This window comes from Leptopilina heterotoma, unplaced genomic scaffold, assembly GCF_015476425.1.
Source record: "Leptopilina heterotoma isolate Lh14 unplaced genomic scaffold, ASM1547642v1 Lhet_183, whole genome shotgun sequence".
NCBI lineage: Eukaryota > Metazoa > Arthropoda > Insecta > Hymenoptera > Figitidae > Leptopilina > Leptopilina heterotoma.
Window position 1 is genome coordinate 2,470,011 of NW_025110901.1, and position 22,050 is coordinate 2,492,060.

The following is a 22,050-nucleotide window of genomic DNA, read 5'->3' on the forward strand; positions in this document are numbered from 1 at the left end:
ATTTCAATTATTTAAATTTTTGTTTATAAAATTCTTTATGATAATTCAATTTACAGAAACATTTAATTATTTAATTAAATGTTTATTTTTCAATTTAAATAATTGAATTCTCGTAGATTTTTCTAATAAATATTGATTTAAAAATAAATTTCATTTAAAATTTTAGATTATAATTGAATATATTGAAAGCATTAGAGTCTGAATTTTTCGAAAATAATTGAATTTTAAAAAGGTTTCAAATTAAAAACTTTGAAATTCTGAATTTTTCATACTTTTTCGCAGAAATCCAATTATGTTTAAAAATTCTCGTCAAAATTTCAATTATCTTTAGAAATAATTAAATTCATCCCCAAAATTCAATTATTTTCAAAAATTTTGATAAATAAAATTCTTGGCAAAATTTCAATTATATTTAAAAAAAAAATTCTTCTATTCAATGATTTTCAATATCTACTATTTTAATATAATTTTTCAAAAGAATTCAATTGTTTAAAAAAAAATTAATAAAATTCTACACAAATCTTTGATTATTTTCATAAAATAATAATAATTTCACAAGAATTCAATTATTTACAAATTTCTTAACAATCATTCAATTATTCATAAATAATAGAATTTTTTACAGGGATTCAATTATTTTCGTAAATAATAAAATTCTCAATGGGAATTTAATTTTAAGAAACATTCAATTATTCAATAGATTATTTATTAATTTTGTTTTTTTTTTATAATTTAATTCTCGTAGATTTTTTAAATAAATATTGATTTAAAATTGAATTTCAGTTAAAGTTTTAGATTATAATTGAATATTGAAAGCATTATAGCGTGAATTTTTAAAAATAATTGAATTTTTAGAAGGTTTCAAATTAAAAACTTTGAAATTCTGAATTTTCACATTTTAATAATTATGTAGAATTAATTTTTTCAAAAAGTTTAATTGAATTTTTTTTTAATTCTATAAAATTTTTCTTTTCAAATATACATTTAATTTGAAGAATTTTCAAATAATCTTAATTTCGTAAAATTGAATTGTAAAATAAAAGGATTTAAAAATTCTCAAACAACTTTTTCAAAAATTGTATAGTTAAAAATTCTAGAAATGAATAATTGAATCGAAATTCGTCAAAGTTTTGCCTGAGAATCAGAGAGTTATTTAATTTTGTTTAAATGTAAAAAATGTAGTTTTAAAAACATGGAAAAATTTCGTTTTTTAATCTGGAAAACCTGGAAAAATCAGGGAGTTTGAAATAAGCAAAAGCGTGGTATAACTCTGTAATTATTATTTTTCGAAACTTTAGCTCATTGGCCCAGAAGTGAAAATAATTATTATCGTAAATTGAGAAAGAAAATACTTTTTGTGGAATAAAAAATAAAAAGTATTTTTGGCCCAGAAGTGGAAATAATTATTATCGTAAATTGAGAAACAAAATATTTTTTGTGGAATAAGAAATAAAAAGTATTATTTGCCCAGAAGTGGAAATAATTATTATCGTAAATTGAGAAACAAAATATTTTTTGTGCAATAAAAAATTAAAAGTTTTATTGGTCCAGAAGTGGAAAATTATTATTATAAATTGAGAAGAAAAATATTTTTTGTAAAATAAAATAATCAAAAATTAAGAGAAAAAGAGGAAAATTTTGAAAAATTTTTTGAAAATTTTTTTTTAGGTGTTTATGTACTGAATTCTTACGATATAAACGGGGTTTTGGGTTTTACTCTCAGGTTGCATGTGTGACTCATTTCATAAGATCTCTTTAAACGGATATATAAATTTGATATAATATTATAATTAACAACCGTTATAATCAGTTTCCTAGAAGTTTGCATGCTTTCTTTTTGCCTTTAATATATACAACTCGAGCTAATGAGTATGAAATCTTTGAGATTCTTTACATATGACTAAAAAGTGGATTTTCACATTTACGTTATATACTATATGATGACTCAGATTATAAATTGTGTAATATTGCGGGAATTATCTGTTTCATGGAAGCGCTTATTTCTGAATTAGGATTTTGTCATTAATATTCAAGTACAGTGTGTTGAGAAAAATTCTCGTAAAAATCTTGCGAATTTATTCATCGATATAAGAATTAAGTAAATAAAATATTTATTCAATCTATATGTTTCATTTTTATTTAACATTTTTTTATTTATTTAAATTCTATTTTAAATTTTTTATTTATTTCAATTTTATTTCAAATTTTTAATTTATTTCAATTTTATTTTAAATTTGTAATTTATTCCAATTTTATTTCAAATTTTGCATTTATTTCAATTTTATTTCAAATTTTTTATTTCTTTCAATTTTATTTTAAATTTTTAATTTATTTCAATTTTTTTTCAAACTTTTTATTTCTTTCCATTTTTTTTCAAATTTTGTATTTATTTCAATTCTATTAAAAATTTTTAATTTATTTCAATCTTATTTCCAATTTTAAAATTATTTCAATTTTATTTCAAATATTTTATTTACTTCAATTGCAGCTTTTGAAAATTTGCTGCTTATTTTACTTGAATTTTATTTCAAATTAAAAATTGAAAATTTGCATTTTAAATAAAGACTAAAAAATATATTTCAAATTAATTATTATTAATAATATGAATTTAATTAAATGACAAATAAAGAACATTTTTTTCCATTTTGTTACAATTTTGTTAAACTTGAGAATTTTAGTTTATTTTTAATATTTTGTCCATTAATGATCCTTGGGATTAATTAATTAATTGTCACAAAAATTTGATTTTGTTTTTCCCTGATTTTTAGACGGATTCAGAAAATTTACTTTTTTCCTGATTCCTATTACAATAAAAATTTAAAGAAAGTTCAATAATTATAATTATTATAAAAAAAAGATCATTTTCAAAAGGAAACATTTGATTTCAAATTTTAAAAGTGTCTATTGGTTTTAAAAATAAAATTAATTATTGTGACTATTTTTAAAAATTCCAATAAAATTTTTTAGAAAAAATTTCAATTATTTTTAATAGGAACTTAAGGAATTTTAGAAAAATTTCAATTATTTGAAAAATGTTCAATTAATCGTTTTTAAAATTCGATTAAATTTAAAATATTGAATTGAAATGTTTAAAAAACCAAGTTTTTCAGAATTAAAAAATTTTTTATTTTCTTTTTTTCTGCAACTTTAATTTAAAATACAGAAAAAATGTTGAATTCAAATCTTTTTAAAATTAACTGTTTAATTTTATTAATTTATTTAAATATTTATTTTATATCTTTTTTTTTGTTATTTCGTTATAATAAAAATTTTCAATCTTACTCATTCGAAATTAAATAATTTTAGATGAAATTTGGACCCTTTTTTGGATGCTTTATAATACTAACAAACATTTTAATTACATTTGATTGTCACTCTTTGTAAAATTCAATGATTTACCAATTTCTGCATTGAAATTTTTTGAAAAATCGATTTTTTTAAATGTTTAATAAAAATGGTTAAATTATTATTACTTATTATTCTGATGACCGAGTGATAAAATCATTATTTGTATAATCGAAAAAAATTCTTTAATAATTACTTTGTAATTAAATTTAATAAAATTAAATTAATAAATAGAATTTTAAAAAAAATTAAAATTAAATAAAATTTATAAAATTAATAAATTTTTTTTTAAATAAAAGAATTTTAAAAAATTGAATTAGAATTTTTTTATATTTTTAGATTTTGAAATAAAATTATTTAAAATTTAAATAATATTTAACATAAATAATTATTTTTAATTTGTGTGTCAAAAAAATTTGTTTACACTAAAAACGAGAATTTTTATAATTAAATTCTAGAAATTTAACATTTTTCCATCACTTTTGATAAAATTCCTTAATATTTCTCTGATTTTCCTGATCAATTTCCATTTTCCCTGTTTAAATTTCAAAAAATTAAACGGTTATTCACATTTATTTTTTAAAAATTTAATGAAACTTTATAATTAAAATCAACGCGCCGATAATTAAATATTATTTGAATGTAAATGATAATTTCGAGGAAATTTTCGAAACGATAGCATTGAAATGAAACATATTTTGAAAGGAATTTCTCTCCGTTAATAATAATAAAAAAAATAATCAAAGTATTTATTATTACAATCGTTGTTATTTTTTATAATTTTTTTATTATTATTTTTATTTACTTATTTATTTTTAATAATTATTTTCATTATAATTATTATAATTTTATTTTTATTAAGGGCATCCATGCGTTATTTTGTAAGAAAATATGATTTTGTATCGAGAACAAAATTTCCGAATGAAAAATTTGATTTTTATTATTTTTGCAGCAATTTATTTTTAGACGAAAAATGTTAAAAAATTCTATTATATTCAAGTTTTCCATTTGAAAATTCTTTTGTTTTTTTTTCGAAACTAATTTCAAATAATTTTTTTCTGCATAAAAAATAGAAAATACTTATTTTTATTTATTTATTTATTTTATGAACAGAAAAGAATTTTAAGAATTCTTTTTTTTTAAGGAAAAAAAGGCAGAGAAGAAAAAAAAATTCATATCATAAATATATTATTTAAAAATTATGACCTGAAATTAGTTAGAAGAATAAACAAATGAATAATTGTCGAATAGAAAAATTGCATAACAATTAATTTATTTAAACATTTTTGAACTAAAAATAAATTTTTTTCAAAAAAAAAAATTGCTTCACAAAAATAGTCAAAATTAAATTTTTCATTCGGAAATTTTGTTCTAGATACAAAAACATTTTCTGTATAAAATTACGCATGGGTTTTAAAAATCAAATTTAAAAATTTTAAATTTAAATTTAAAATATCAAATCAAATCAAATCACAATTTTTTAGAAGAATAAAAATTCAAAAGGAGTCAAAATATTTTCTGACCCATATTTTATGGACATTGAATTATTCACAAAAAAATTGTGGTGAAAATAATTTTATGAATTATTTCAAATATTTTCTTGAAAAATATTGGTGACCTAATATTAATTTTTTTTTATTATTGCCTATTACAGGGTTGCCACGCAACCTGGAAATGTCAGGGAATTTTTATAAACCTTGAAAAAACCAATTATTTTCAAAAACTTTTCTCAATTCAATCAAATTTTTTACAGAGATTCAATTATTTTTAATACAATTTTAATCGAATTCCTCGAAAAATGTGATTATTCTTAAAATTTTATTAAAATTCCTCAAAATGATGCAATTATTTAAAAATTTGTTTGATAAAATTCTTTAAGAGAATTCAATTTTGAGAAACATTCAATTATTCAATAAATTATTTATTTTTGTATTAAAAATAATTAGGTATTAAAAAAAAAATATTATTAAAAAATTCGTCTCAAGAATTCAATTATTTTTAAAAGTAATAAAATTCTTCGCAGAAATTCAATTATGGTCAAAAGATTAAAAAAAGTTATAGTCAATATTTCAATTATTTTTATAAATATTAAAATTCTTCTCTAAAATTCAATTATTTTCAAAAATTTTAATAAAATTCTTGTCAATATTTCAATTCTTCAAAAAAATTTTAATAACATTCTTGACAAAATTTCAATTATTTTCAAAAACTTTTCTCAATTCATTGAAATTTTTTTTTACAGAGATTCAATTATTTTTAATACATTTTTAATTTAATTTCTCAAAAAATGAAATTATTTTTAAAAATTTTATTGAAATTCGTGAAAAGAATTTTAATTATCTATTTAAAAATTTGTTGATAAAATTCTTGAAATGAGAGTTGAATTTTAAAAAACATTGAATTCTTGAATAAATTATTTTTGTTTGTATTTAAATAATTGAATTGTCGTAGAATTTTCTAATAATAATAATTGATTGAAATATGAATTTCAATTAAAACATTAGATAATAATTGAGTTTTTAGAAATTATTAATAATAATTAATTTAAACTTTATAAAGAAGAATTTTAGTTAAAAAATTGTGGAAAACAATATTTGAATTAAAATATTGAAAGTAATTTTTAAAAAGTTACAGTAACAATATTCTTATAATATAAAATAATGATTTTATCACTGAGCCATTTTTAATTATTATAAAACATGAATTAAAAATTAAAAATTAAAAATTTGGTAAAATATAAATGTAGTTTTAAAAACCTGGAAAAATTACATTTTTTAACCTGGAAAACCTGGAAAAGTCAGGGAATTTGAAATTAAGCGTGACAACCCTGTAACTATTATTATTATTGACAATTGAATTGACTAAAGTATAATGAATTGACAATTGTTTCGTGAAAAATTCTGAAAAAATTTAAATTATTATTATTATTAGTATTATTTATTAATATTTTTTTATTATCATTGAATTATAAAATAAATAATAAAAAAAAATGTGATAATTTATAATTACAAATGAGCATAATTTGTTAAAAGTAGAAATTATAGACAATTTTCATTTCTATCAGTAAATAATATTTTTAAATTCTTATTTTTCCTTTGTACTTTCCTTTCGTTTCTCATTTTTGTTCGTATCCATCTTCGTATCTTAAGAGTTCAAAATAGTTTTCTTTAAAATTTTTTTTTTTTTTTTTTTTTTTTTTTTTGCATTAAAATATTACAATTTGGGCGAAAGTGGAAATAATGACGAATGTATGTGTGTGTGTTTTTTTTTTTTGAAATACCATAATAAGGGGTTTAATCATCGAGATGATGTGACGTGTTTTTTGTCTGTTGTATTTCAGGGGCTTGGGCAAGCAGGGCTATCAGTGTCAAGGTGAGAAAGACACAAATCACGTTTTATTAACGTTTATACATATTTTACGTTATACATATAATTTAAATATATGTTCTCGCTTTGCAGAACCAATTGTTTTTTTTTTTGAGTGTGCATTTCATTTTCTTTATATTTTTTGTGATGCGTATTTTTTTTGGTATACTTTTTTATTATTATTATTTTTCTTTTCACGCAGGTAGAGTTTTTATCAACTCAGAGAACTATTAAGCCTGAGAATCTCAGCTTCCTCAGACATTTGTCCTTCGTCTCTTTGATGTCTATAAAAATGCTTTTCTGATTTCTTCTCTCAACTGTGGAAGTCCGAATTTTAAAAAACATTAAAAAAATAAAAATTTGGCTCACTTTTTATTTTGCATGTATTCTCTCTCTTCCTTTCGGGGAAATAATATCGCAGGTTCGCCTTTATTATTTTTTTGATTTTTAAATTTTGTCTTTGTGGTTTTTTGGATTTTTTTCTATCGTGTATTTAATCCTTGTTTCATTGTCTTTTTTTTCCTCATTGTCTGCTTACTCATTTAATTTCAATTATGGATCAGACTAATTATTTTTTTTTTTTTTCGTTTCTTTTTGTTTTGTTTTGTTAATACGCTTATAATGCATGTGACAGTCGCTTTAAATGAATTTTATATTTGGTGATTAATGTACGAGAATTGTTTTTTTAAATGATGATATTTGTTACAGTTTGTACGTGTGTTGTTCACAAAAGATGTCACAAACTGGTAGTAACAAAATGCCCTGGAATGAGAGACGAGGTAAATTATTTTTCGTATTATTATATTTTTAATAATTTCAACTTTTAAACTTTTTTTTCTTTTTTAAATTTAATTTTTAATTTTTCAATTTTTTAATTTAAATATTTTTATAATTTGGTTTCATTTTTGAAACTTTACTTAATATTGTCTTCTTATTTTTTATTTATTTATTATAAAATAAAAATTAAATAAAAATGGTTCAACATGAAATAAACTTTTTTGAGAAATTTAAATTTTCATAAATTAGTATCTTTTTGTAATTTTTATTTTTCATTTTACTTTTTAATAAATAATAACTAATAATAAATTCAGGGATCACAGATTGTCACCATTTTACTTTTTCAAAATTTTTAATTCTCAACTATTTTCTAAACTTTTTATAATATTTTCAATCAAAGCTAATTTTAAGAAATTTTTAATTAATTAATTAATTTATTTATAAACTGAAAAAGTTTTAACAGAATTTATATATCATAAGTTTAAATTCTAAATTCTTAAAACTTCCATCGATTAAAATCTTAATTGACTCTGAATTTTATTTTGTCAAAAATTTTTCATCTTTTGGATTCTGTGATTCATCTCATTTCTAATTCGACTCAAATTCAAATAATTTCAATTTCAATTTCAATTTTTCCAAAGAAATCCAGAAATTTATTTAAAATTCCATTCAAAATAATTGAATTCATGTAAAAAATTTTATTATTGATGAAGAAAATTGAATCATTGACAAGCATTTGATTAAAATTTTTGAAAATAATTGAACTTTTGCGAAGAATTTTATTTTTTTTTTGGAAAAATAATTGAATTCTTGACAAGAATTTTATTAAAATTTTTAAAAATAATTGAATTTCTGTGTGAATTTTATTAGAATTTTTCAAAGTAATTGAAATTTCTGCAAAGAATTTTGTTATTGAATTTTTGTCGAAAATTTTACTGAAATTTTTAAAAGTAATTGATTCTCTGTGAAGAATTTTATTATTTTTTTTTTTGAAAATAATTGAATAACTGACAAGAATTTTATTAAAATTTTTAAAAATAATAGAATTTCTGCAGGAATTATATTAAAGTCATTAAAAATAAATCAATTCTTTCCCTTATTTCAGAAATTTAATTAAAATTGCATTGAAAATAATTTAATTTCTTAAAAAAAATTTTATAAAAAAATGTATTCTTTCGTAAAATTTCATTAAAATTTGTTGAAAATAATTGAATCTAATAGAGAAATTTTATTAAACTTACATTGGAAATATTTAACTTTCTGTAAACAATTTTATTCTTTATAGAGGAAATTGAATTCTTGACAAGAAAGAAATTTAAATTTTTTGAAAATAATTTAATTTTTGTGAAAAATGTTAATAAAGTTATTAAAAATAATTGAATTTCTTTAAGAACTTTTATTATTTATTGAAAATAATTGAATTCCGTTATTTACGAAAATAATAGAAGTTTCATTAAGAATGTTATTAAAATTTTTTTTTAAATATTTAAATTTCTGAAAATAATTTTGTTATTTATAAAGAGAATTATATTAATGACAAGGATTATTCTAAAATTTTTTTAAATATAAATGATTTTCTGCGAAGAATTTTATAATTTATAAAGATAATTGAATTTGTGCCAAGAATTTAATTTTTTTTTTTTCAAATAATTGAATTATTTCGTAGAATTTCATTACAATTTTAAAAAAATTTAATTTTTGTTAAGAATTTTATTATTTTTGAAAAAAATTGAATTATTTCAAAGAATTTCATTAAAATGTTTAAAAAATTGAATTTTTGCATAGAATTTTATTTTTTATTTAAATAATTGAATTATTTCGTAAAATTTTATTAAAATTTAAAAAAAATTCAATTTTTGTTAAGAATTTTATTATTTTTGAAAATCATTGAATTATTTCGAAGAATGTCATTAAAATTTTTAAATAATTGAATTTTTGTTAAGAATTTTATTATTTTTTAAAATAATTGAATTATTTCGAAGAATTTTATTAAAACTTTTAAAAAATTGAATTTTTGCAAAGAATTGTATTTTTTTCAAATAATTGAATTATTTCGTAGAATTTCATTAAAACTTTTGGGAAGAATTATATTATCTTTAAAAATAATTGAATTATTGCGAAGAAATTCATTAAAATTTTTGAAGAATTGAATTTTTGCAAAGAATTTTATTTTCTTTTTCAGATAATTGAATTATTTCGTAGAAATTCATTAAAATTTTTAAAAAATTAAATTTTTAGGAAGAATTATATTATTTTTTAAAATAACTGAATTCTTTCAAGAAATTTTATTATTTATTAAAAACAATTTAATTCCTGTGAAGAATTTTGTTATTTACGAAAATAATTAAAGTTTGATGAACAATTTAATTAATTATTATTATTATTTAATTAACTTTGGTATTAATAAACAAAATTAAATTCTTGTCTGAAATTTGATTTAAAATTTTAAAAATCATTAAATTTTTGCGAAAAATTTCGATATTTACGGAAATAAATGAATTTTTTAGAAAATAAAAAATCTAAATTTAATTTCAAAAACTTTAGTTTTTAAAAATGATTGAATTTTTAAAAATAATTTTGTTATGTGTGAAGATAATTTAATTCTGGCATAAAATTATCCTAAAGTTTTTAAAAATAATTGATATTTTTGAATGAATTTTAATTTTTTAAAAGATAATTGGATTCGTGCCACAAGATTTTATTAAAGTTTTTGAAAATAATTTAATTTCTATGGAAAATAAAAAAAAAATATTTTTAAGTAATTAAATTTCTCTGAGAATTAAAAAAAAAAATTTTAAAGTAATTAAATTTCTGCAAAGAATTTTGTTATTGAATTCTTGTTAAGAATTTTACTAAAATTTTTGAAAATAATTGAATTTCTGCGAAGAATATATTTTATTTATAAAAATAATTGAATTCTTATTAAGAATGTTATTAAAATTTTTGAAAATAATTTAATTCTTATGAAGAATTTTAATGAAATTTCTGAAAATAATTGAATTGCTTCATAGAATTTTATTAAAACACATGAAAGTAAAAAAATTAATACTGAATTTAATTTTTGTCATATATTTTGAGAAAATAGTTAATTAATTATTAAATAAATTAGTTAATTAATTATTCTAAGGAAAAAAAAGCATACTGTGATCCTTGTAAAATTCTCTTTTTACGATCTATTTATTTATTCCACCTATTTATTTTTTTTATTTCTTATTTCTTTATTTCACTTTCTTGAATTTTGAATTTGAAAACTAATTTTTTAATTTTCTATTGTTTTATTTTATTTCTTTTTTATTTTATTTTCTATTTCTACTAGGTTTTAATATATTAAATTTATTTTTATTTTATTTTCTATTTTTACTATTTTAATAGATTGAATTTTGAATTTGAAAACTAATTTTTCAATTTTCTATTGTTTTCTTTTTTTTTTTTTTTTGATTTTATTTTCTATTTTTACAATTTTAATAAATTGAATTTTGAATTTGAAAATGAATTTTTCAGACGAGCCAATGCACACAAGGGGCTCGATTCAGTATAGACGTGCCCCACCGTTTTGTCGTTCACAATTACAAGCGTTTCACATTTTGTGATCATTGTGGATCACTTCTTTACGGTCTGATCAAGCAGGGACTACAATGTGAAGGTAATTTTTCAATTATTTCGAAAGAAAAGAACTAAAATATTTTCTCAAAAATAAAAAAATTTTTCTATTCACTTTTTTTGTTAAAAATAAAAATTACCAAAAATTGCTTTTTCCAATTTACAAAATTAGAAAAAAATAAAAAAAAGTTGATACATTTATAAATAAAGTACTACAGATATAATTTATCGAATTAAATAAAAAAGTCGAAATAAAATCTAATTTTGGTAAATAAATTTCATTTAATACTTTTGATAAATAAATTTCATTGAATAATTTGGATAAATAAATTTCATTTAATAATTTTGGTAAATAAATTTGTTAAATAATATTATTTGTTAATAAATATAAAATTTGTTTCTTTCCAGTTTGCAGTATGAATGTTCACAAGAGATGCCAAAAGAATGTGGCGAATAATTGTGGAATTAATACCAAAGCAATGGCCGAGGTGCTCAGCACAATTGGCATCTCGGCTGATAAACAAGTGAAAACGCCGAAAATTAATTATAAATTCGCAGCTGGTGGACATTCATCGATTCCAAGCAGAGAATCACCAACGCCCGATTCATTGTTAACGTCGCAAAAATCGAAGGATGCAACAACACCCGTCGAGGGTTCAGTGTCAGGAAGCGAGAGTGAAATGAAAAAAGTGAATCTCGTTGATTTTAATTTTATCAAAGTATTGGGCAAAGGTAGTTTTGGTAAAGTCATGTTGGCTGAGAAAAAGAGCAATACTGATGAGGTCTACGCTGTTAAAGTATTGAAAAAGGACGTCATTATTCAGGACGACGATGTCGATTGTACAATGACGGAAAAACGTATTCTAGCTCTCGCTGCCAAACATCCATTTCTCACTGCTCTACACAGTTGCTTTCAAACCAAAGAGAGACTCTTTTTTGTTATGGAATACGTCAATGGAGGTCAGTTTCGTAAAAACAGATACAACAAAAAAAATTTTTATAATAAGTAATAGGGTTTTTCTAAAAGTCACGAAAATCGTTAAATTTAGGCCTCGGATTGACTTTGAGGAGCGAAAAAAATGGCTTTTGTCTAAGCACATGAAAAAAAAACGAAAAAGTCGTTTATTTTATTTTATTTTATTTTATCAGAAAAGTATCGCCTAACCTTTCACTGATTTTTAAAATTTAATTATTTTCTATTTATAAATATTTAAATTTGTTATTTATTTTTCCATAAGAATTAAAATTTTATTAAATTTTAATTTCAAACCTTCAGAAATTTGACTATTTTCTAAAAATTACAACTAATTTCTTTGAAATTCAGTTCTCAGGGTTGCCACACAACCTGCAAAACCTAGAAATGTCAGGGAATTTTATAAATTCTGAAAAACCTGTAAAAGTCATAAAATTTTGATCGAAATCCTGGAAAATTGTTATTTTCTAAAGTTTATTCTTAAAATCTAATTTTACATAAATATTCCAAAATTAATTGAATTTTAAAAGAGTTACGTTTACAATTTTCATAAGTATAGATGAATTTCAAAAGATTTTAATTTGAAATTTTATAAAATTTTAATTTTCAATCGTCTTAAAGAACGTAGATTTTTGAAAAATTTCAATTATTCCAATTCTTCTGAAATTAGTTAAATTTTTTAATATATATTTTTAATTGATTATTAAAAAGTAATGGATTTATAGAAGAATTTTAATTAAAAAGACTAAAAGAAATTGAATTTTGAATCAATTAGGTACAAATGATTGCAGAAATTCAATTATTTTCCAAATTAGTAAAATTCTTCTTAGAAATTCAATTATTTCCATCAATTTTAATAAAATTCATGTCAAATTATTTTATATTATTTTTTATTTCAATTATTTTCAGAAACTTTCCTCAATTCAATGATTTTTAATAAATCTACTACTTTAATAAAATTTTCCAAAAGAATTCAATTATTAAAAAAAAAATTTTATAAAATTCTACGCAAACATTTCATTATTTTCATAAATAATAAAACTCATCTCAGACTTTCAATTATTTTTAATACAATTTTAATGAAATTCCTCGAAAATGAAATTATTCTTAAAAATGTTATTAAAATTCATCAAAGAAATTCAATTATTTAAAAAGACATTTTAATAAAGTTCATCTCAAGAATTCAATTATTTTCAAAAGTAATATAATTCTTGGCAGAAATTTAACTCTGTTCAACAATTTACAAAAATTCTTGTCAAAATTTCAATAATCTTTATAAATTTTTCTCCGAAATTTAAATATTTTCCGAAAAATTTTAATAAAATTCTTGGCAAAATTTCAATTATTTTCAAAAACTCTTATAAAAAAAAAGTTTTAAAAACTCTTTTCTCTTTGGAGAAATTTAATTATTTTAATCAAATTTTAATCAAATTTCCGAAAAATAAAATTATTCTTAAAATTTTATTAAAATTTGTCCAGAGAATTCAATTATTTAAAAATTTGTTTGATAAAATTCTTCATGAAAATTCAATTTTAAAAAAACATTCAATTATTTAATAAAATATTTATTTTTGTATTTAAATAATTGAATTTTACTAAAAATTTTTAAAATAATTAATTTTCTGTGAAGAATTTTATCATTTTTAAAAATAATTGAATTTCTACGGAAATTTTATTAAAATTTTTGAAAGTAATTGAAATTTCTGCATAGAATTTTATTATTGAATTTTTGTCAATAATTTTACTAAATTTTTTGAAAATAATTGATTTTCTGTGAAGAATTTTATTATTTTTGAAAATAATTGAATTCTTGAAAATAATTTTAGAAACATTTTTAAAAATAATTGAATTTCTGCGTGAATTATATTAAAGTTAAATAATTAAATAATTATATTAAAAAAATTGATTTATTGGAAAAATTTAATTACAATTTTTTTTAAAAATAATTGAATCTGTTAGAGAAATTTTATTAAACTTGCATTGAAAATAATTAACTTTTTGCAAAAAATTATATTCTTTAGAAAGAAAATTAAATTCTTGTCAAGAATTTGATTTAAATTTGGAAAATAATTGAATTTTTCGTAAAAAATTTTATTAAACTTATTGAAAATAATTGAATTGAATTGAATTTTTTGCGAAGAATTTTATTATTTTGGATAATAATTGAATTATTTCGAAGAATTTCATTAAAATCTAAAAAAATTGAATTTTTGTAAAGAATTTTATTATTTTTGAAAATAACAGAATTCTTTCAAGAAAATTTGTTATTTACGAAAATAATTAAAGTTTTATGAAAAATTTTATCAATTGAGTGCTTGGATACAACAAGGGGACGTACGCTCGGCGAGCCGCTTTAAAGTCAGTCAAAGGTACCGTAAAGTGTAAAAAATGAAAATTCAAAATTTTGAATTTTGAAAACTGCCATCTTATAGGAAATAAAAATGCGCATCTTTTTTTTCTTTGAAATTTCTTTGAATAATTAATATTTTTATATGATAATGGAAAAAATGTGATTAATTTTCAATGTTAAATTTCATTGAATTTTAAAATATAAATCGTCGTATCTCCGACAAAAATGAATGAATTCTTTTGATTTTTGGTATACAAATGCATTTGGACCTATAGAAGACGACAATATCACGAAAATGTTAAAAGCAATTAATTGTTTATTGATTTTTAATTGTTAATACTGACCGGTCAAAAATAATTTTTTCTTATCTTTGGCTGCAAAAAGTATGCGGGGAACTTTAAAATTCAAACAACTTCCAGTGAGACATTTGTTTATTACGATGTGAAGAAGTTTTCTGTAAAATTGCAGAAAGATTAGTTTTATATTTACAGAAATACAATAGTTTTAAGAAAAATGCTCGCGCCGCCAACGATCCCTACCGCACAGATTTTAAGGTTAGTTGCACGGTAAAGTTTTATTTATGTATAAATATATGTGTGTAATATTTGCATTGAATTATTTATTAACTATTACATACTATACAACATAGGTATACACTTTTTTAATAATTTTGTAAAACATTATGTGTATGAATATAAATATTACAAATAATTCTAGCAGTATTTAATTAAATTAAGATTAATATCTGTGTTAAAAGAAATGTTTTTATTTTAAACATTATTAAATTTATAAAACGTTTTTAGATGTTAATATTATTGTTTAAAAACTAGGAAAAATTTTTATTTTAAACAATTTTTGACAATTGTGATATTTTGAACTATTATATTTTAATAGATATTATTAGATTATACTAGATTCAACATAGTATGTAATTAAAAAGGACATTAAGTGTTGTTGCAGCATATTGAGTAATAGTTTTAATACATTATAGAGTCGATAAAAATTGAGTTGTAAATAAACGATATACTAACAAAAATAAATATCAGAAATAATCTTAATTTAATTAAATATTGCTAGAATTATTTGTAATATTTTTATTCATACACATAATATTTTACAAAATTATTAAAAAAGTGTATACCTATGTTGTATAGTATGTAATAGTTAATAAATAATTCAATGCAAATATTACACACATATATTTATACATAAATAAAACTTTACCGTGCAACTAACCTTAAAATCTGTGCGGTAGGGATCGTTGGCGGCGCGAGCATTTTTCTTAAAACTATTGTATTTCTGTAAATATAAAACTAATCTTTCTGCAATTTTACAGAAAACTTCTTCACATCGTAATAAACAAATGTCTCACTGGAAGTTGTTTGAATTTTAAAGTTCCCCGCATACTTTTTGCAGCCAAAGATAAGAAAAAATTATTTTTGACCGGTCAGTATTAACAATTAAAAATCAATAAACAATTAATTGCTTTTAACATTTTCGTGATATTGTCGTCTTCTATAGGTCCAAATGCATTTGTATACCAAAAATCAAAAGAATTCATTCATTTTTGTCGGAGATACGACGATTTATATTTTAAAATTCAATGAAATTTAACATTGAAAATTAATCACATTTTTTCCATTATCATATAAAAATATTAATTATTCAAAGAAATTTCAAAGAAAAAAAAGATGCGCATTTTTATTTCCTATAAGATGGCAGTTTTCAAAATTCAAAATTTTGAATTTTCATTTTTTACACTTTACGGTACCTTTGACTGACTTTAAAGCGGCTCGCCGAGCGTACGTCCCCTTGTTGTATCCAAGCACTCAATTATTATTATCAGTTAATTAATTTTTTATTTACAAAAAAAAACTAAACTCTACCTTGAAATTTATTTATGAAAATTCAATTTTAAGAAACATTCAATTATTTAATAAAATATTTATTTTTGTATTTAAATAATTGAATTCTCGCAGAATTTTTTAATAAAAACTAATTTAAAAATAGATTTCAGTTAAAATTTTAGATTATTATTGAATATTAAAAGCAATATAGCATAAATTTTTAGAAATAATTGAATTTCCAAAAAGTTTCAAATTAAAATCTTTGAAAATTTGAACTTTTCGTACTTTTTGATTAACAATCCTGTAGAATTAATTTTATAAAAAAGTTTAATTGAATTTTTCTTTAATTCTTCATGTTTTTATTTTCTAATATATATTTAATTGAAGAATGTCAGAATAATCGAAATTGAGTAAAAATTAATATTGAAAATAATTGAATATTTACACAAAGAATTTTATCATTTTTGAAAATAATTGAATTCTTGCTGAGAATTTTATCAATTTTGAAAATAATTGAATTCATGTGAAGAATTTTTGTCAATTTTAAAAATAATTGAATTATTTCGATGAATTTTAATCATATTTTTGAGAATAATTGAATTCCTGCGAATGATTTTATTATCTATAAAAATAATTAAATTCTTGACAAGATTTTTAAGGACATTTAGAATTAATTTTTCTCAAAAAGTTTAATGGAATTTTTTTTTGTAATTATTTGAAGTTTTTAATTTCTATTTTATTTAATTGAAGAATGTGAAAATAATCGAAATTTTAGGTAAAATTGAATTGTAAACAAATGGATTTAAAAATTCTCAAAGAAGAACATTTTTGAAAAATTATTTTAAAAAATTGATTTAAAAAAGAATTTTAGTTTAAAATTCTAGAAATGAAGAATTGAATTGAAATGAAAATAATTTTGAAGAAATTCCAGTAATAATATTTTTATAATATAAAATAAAGATAGTATCAAGTTTTAATGATTATAAAACATGAAGAAAGCGATGACTCCGAGTCGAAGACTCGGAGTAATCGATTTCTTCATGTTTTATAATCATTTTTTGCAAGTTGCTTAATTTCAAAAAAGTTTGAATTTGAAATTTTTGAAAATCTTATGGAAAAATTATAATGACTAATTATTTAATTTTGTAAAATATAAATGTAATTTTAAAAATCTGGAAAAATTCCGTTTTTTAACCTGGAAAAGTCAGGGGAATTTGAAATGAGGAAAAGCGTAGCAACCCTGAAATTATATATTCAAAATTTACGGGTAAATTTAGAATGAAAATGAAATAAGTAAAAATACCAAAAATTGTAATAATAAATTTCTAATTAATTAATGTTTGTTTTGAACATTACACAGGTGATTTGATGTTTCAAATACAAAGAGCGAGGAAATTTGAGGAGAATCGAGCCCGATTTTACGCGGCCGAAGTTACGTTAGCATTGCAATTTCTCCACAAGAATGGAGTGATTTATCGCGATTTGAAATTGGATAATATTCTATTGGATCAGGAGGGTCATTGTAAATTGGCGGACTTTGGAATGTGTAAAGAAGGAATATTGGATGGTGCAACAACGACAACATTTTGTGGCACACCCGATTATATTGCGCCAGAAATTTTACAGGAATTGGAATATGGTGCGAGTGTCGATTGGTGGGCACTTGGTGTACTTATGTATGAAATGATGGCTGGCCAACCACCATTTGAAGCCGATAATGAGGACGATCTTTTTGAATCGATTCTTCACGATGATGTTCTTTATCCAGTGTGGCTCACCAAAGAGGCGGTATCAATTTTAAAGGGTTTTATGACGAAAAACCCGGCCAAACGATTGGGATGCGTCACGGCGAATGGCGGCGAGAGTGCAATTAGGACACATCCATTTTTTCAATATATGGATTGGGAGGCACTTGAGGGGCGAAAACTGAAACCGCCATTTAGACCAAAAATCGTAAGTTTTCATTGTTCATCTTTTTTCGATTGTTTTGAAATTTTTTCATCTATCTTTCATTTTTTTTTCGCAATTTATAGACGAAGAAATTCTTATTCAAAGAAATTTTACTCTATTTTGTAATTTTTCTTTAATATTTATCCATTATTCTCTTTATTCATTATTTTAATTTTCTATATTTAATTTTTTATTTATAATATTTTACATTTAGTTTCTTATTTTTAGTCTTTTATTTTTTTTTCTATTTTATTATTTTTCTGTATTTGAGTTTATTATTTATTACTTCAATTTTTCATTTTGAAATTCTTTCAAGAAGTTTAAATAAAATTGTATTGCAAATAATTGAATTTCTGCGAAGAATTTTATTATTTATGAAAACAAAATTGAATTCTTGCAAAGAATTTTAATGAAATTTTTCAAAATAATTAAATTCATGTGAAGGATTTTATTCACATTTTTTTAAATTAATTGAACTGTTTCCAAAAAGTTTATTAGTATATAATTAAAAATTAATTAAATTATTTAGAGGAATTTAATTAAAATGTTATTATAAAGAATTGAATTATAAACAAATTTCAGCGAAATTTTTGAAAATAATTAAATTCCTTAGAAAAATGTGATTAAAATTATATTGCAAATCATTGAATTCTTGGTAAGAATTTTAATGAAAAATACTCTGAAAATAATTGAATTATTTCGCAGACTTTTATCAAAATTTTTAAACATAATTTAATTAGTTCATAAAATTTTATTACAATAACAATCTTTAAAAAGTAAGTGGATCGTTTGAGGAAATTTTTATTAAAATTTTTGTAATTAATTGAATTGTTTCAAAGTATTTTGTCACAATTTTCAAAAATAATTGAAATCTTAGGAAGAATTTTATTAACATTTTTTGAAAATATTTGAGTTAATTTGCAAGAGTTTTATTAAAACTTTTAAAAACAATTAAATCCTTTTGGAAACTTTAATTGAAAATGGATTTTAAAATAATTGAATTCCTGCGAATAATTTAATTATGAAAAATTTTAATTATGAAAAGAATTGAATTTTTGTGATGCATTTTATTAAAATTTTTTCGTAAATAATTGAATTACTCGCAAGAATTTTATTAAAATTTGTGTAAATAATTAAATTCTTTTGAAAAATTAAATCAAAATTTAATTAAAATCAGTTGATTATCTACGAAGAATTTGATTAATTTATGAAAAAAATTGAATTCTTGCGAAGAGTTTTATTAAAATTTTTCAAAATAATTGAATTTCTGTCAAGAATTTTATTTAAATTCTTGTAATTAATTGAATTGTTTCGAAAAACGTCATTGAAATTGTATTGAAAATAATTGAATTTCTGGGAAGAATTTCATTACTTATAAAAAAATAATTGAATTCTTTGGAAGAATTTTACAAAATTTTTTTGAAAATACGGATACAACTTGAACTATTTCAAAGAGTTTTATTAAAATATTTGAAAATAATTATATTAAATCGAAAAAGTTTATTGAAAATAGTAGAATTCCTACGAAGAATTTTATTATTTATAAAAATAATTGAATTTTTTCGCAGAGTTTTATCAAAATTTATAAATATAATTAAATTCGCTCATAAAACTTTATTACAATTTTCAGAAATAATTGAATTTTTTAAAGAAATTTTTATTAAAATTATATTTAAAATAATTAAATTATTTCAAAATGTTTTATCACATTTTTTAAAAATAATTGAATTCTTCTGAGAAATTTTATTATTTTTGAAAATAATTGAATTTCTGTCAAGAATTTTATTAAAATTTTTGTAATTAATTGAATAATTGTTTCGAATATTTTTATTAACATTTTTGATAATAATTAAATTCTTTCGAGGATTTTAATTAAAAATTTTTTTGTAAAGAATTGAAATTATTTAAACAATTATTCTCAACAAAATTTTTGAAAAATGGAATTCTTTCGAAAAATTTTATTAAAATGGTATTGAAAATAATTGAATTTCTACGAAGAATTATATATTTTTTGAAAATAATTGATAATCGAATTCTTTCAAGGAATTTATCAAAAATTTTATTGTAAAGAATTAAATTCTATTAATTGAAATTTATCAAAAATTTTATTGTGAAAAATTGAATTCTATTAATTGAAATTTATCTAAATTTTTGAAAAAATTGAATATTTACAAGAGTTTTATTAATAATTTTTGTAAATAATTACATTCTGTTGAAAACTTTTATTAAAATTTTATCAAAAATAATTGAATTCCAGCGAAGTATTTTATTATTTATGAAAATAATTAAATATTTGTAAAGAATTTTAATAAAATTTTTTGGAAATAATTTAATTGTTTTGTAGAATTTTATTAAAGTTTTTTTTAATTTTTTCCCTGATCAAAGTAAAGTTCAATATTTTGTTCAAAATTTTCACTTAAAATTCTTCAAAAACTGGATTATTTTTAAAAACTTAAAAAAAATTCTTCAAAAGATAAAATTTTTTTCATACAATTAAATTTTTAGAAATTTAATTATTTCTAAATATTGTAGGTAACAATTGCCAATTTTTTAAAATTTGCAATTAAAATTCTTCTCTAAATCAATTATTATTTTTAATAATTTTGCGAAAGTTTCCCTGGCCCTGTAATCAAAAAAATTTTATTGTATTTTTCGAACAATTTCAGATTCTTTTTATTTTGGGTAATATTTGAAAAACTAATAATAATAATAAATAATATTATTATTCATTATTAATAAACTCACGAGTGTTGTTGATTTCTCTAAATTAAGAGGAATTTTTTTTCACTAATTTAAGAAACGAACATTTTTTCATAATTTTATTTCTGTTAGAAATTAATTGTTATTCTTTTTTTATTAGATCACAATTACTTTTGGGTAAAACAAAATGGTTAATAATAATTATTTTGAAAATTTTGAAATTGTAAAATTAACATTATTCTCAATTTATAGAAAAGCAAGAAGGACGCCGTGAATTTCGACGCTGAATTTACGAGAGAAACACCTGAATTAACGCCAATTAATACAGATATCGTTCCCTGTATAAATCAAGAAGAATTCAAGGGTTTCTCATTCGTGAATAAGGACTTCAATCCCACTAGATTTGTGACGCAATAAATTTTCCTGGAGAGTGGAAAGAAATCTGAAAACCAAGAAAGGAAAGGATTTTTTCAAAGAAATGAAAACAAAGAAAATCGCCTTCTTTTTGTCTCCAGATCAGCTCATTTCAATTCGCGAGCATTTCCTCATGGAGGCATTAAAAAAAATTCATAAACAAGGTGACAATTCAAAAAAAAAGAAAATTCTCTTTGCAATTATTTATTTGAAGAAAAAGTAATATCGCGACAAAAACCAAAAATGCCCATCGTATCTATTTCCAAAAAAAAAAAACATTTTTCGATGGAGCCTTAAACGCGTCAAGGTGACACTTGTCACGCGAGTCAAGAAAGAGAATTTTTTTTCTTTTACCAATATTTTACAAAATATATAAATATATTGGTTGTTTTACAAAATATGAGAGTTATAGGAGAATTAAATATAAATTGTTATTGAAAAAGAAAAAAAAAACCAGTGCACATTCTCGCACAAAAATATTGGATACGAAAAAATAGAAGGAAAGAGATTTTATACGCGATTTTTTTAAACTATATTTGCGAATCGAATGTCCTTCTTTATCCGTTCACAATACTCAAAAAAAGAAATTGTTTTTTTTTAAATAATGAAAAAAAATCGCTGGGCGATTACAACGAAAATAATTCTTTGAAAAAAGAAGGTTCGTTCTTTGATTCGCAATTTTTTGTCAGTTTTTTTTTCTCACGGATCGCTTTTCGAAAAAAATAGAT

At 20.1% G+C, this 22,050-nt stretch overlaps 1 protein-coding gene across 2 annotated transcripts in view; it reads left to right on the plus strand.

Moving 5' to 3' along the window:
- LOC122500369 (protein kinase C) overlaps positions 1-21,656 on the plus strand; it is a 46,508-nt gene extending 24,852 nt beyond the window's left edge. Inside the window, exons 4-9 of one of the 2 annotated variants that reach the window (XM_043609273.1) lie at positions 6,686-6,717; positions 7,420-7,490; positions 10,990-11,131; positions 11,497-12,048; positions 17,619-18,211; positions 21,161-21,656. In XM_043609273.1, coding sequence (XP_043465208.1) covers positions 6,686-6,717; positions 7,420-7,490; positions 10,990-11,131; positions 11,497-12,048; positions 17,619-18,211; positions 21,161-21,325 — 1,555 coding nt within the window. In that variant the 3' untranslated portion in view covers positions 21,326-21,656. The remainder of the gene's footprint in view (positions 1-6,685; positions 6,718-7,419; positions 7,491-10,989; positions 11,132-11,496; positions 12,049-17,618; positions 18,212-21,160) is intronic. The other variant, XM_043609274.1, reaches the window with a different exon arrangement.
- Positions 21,657-22,050: the final 394 nt, after the last annotated feature.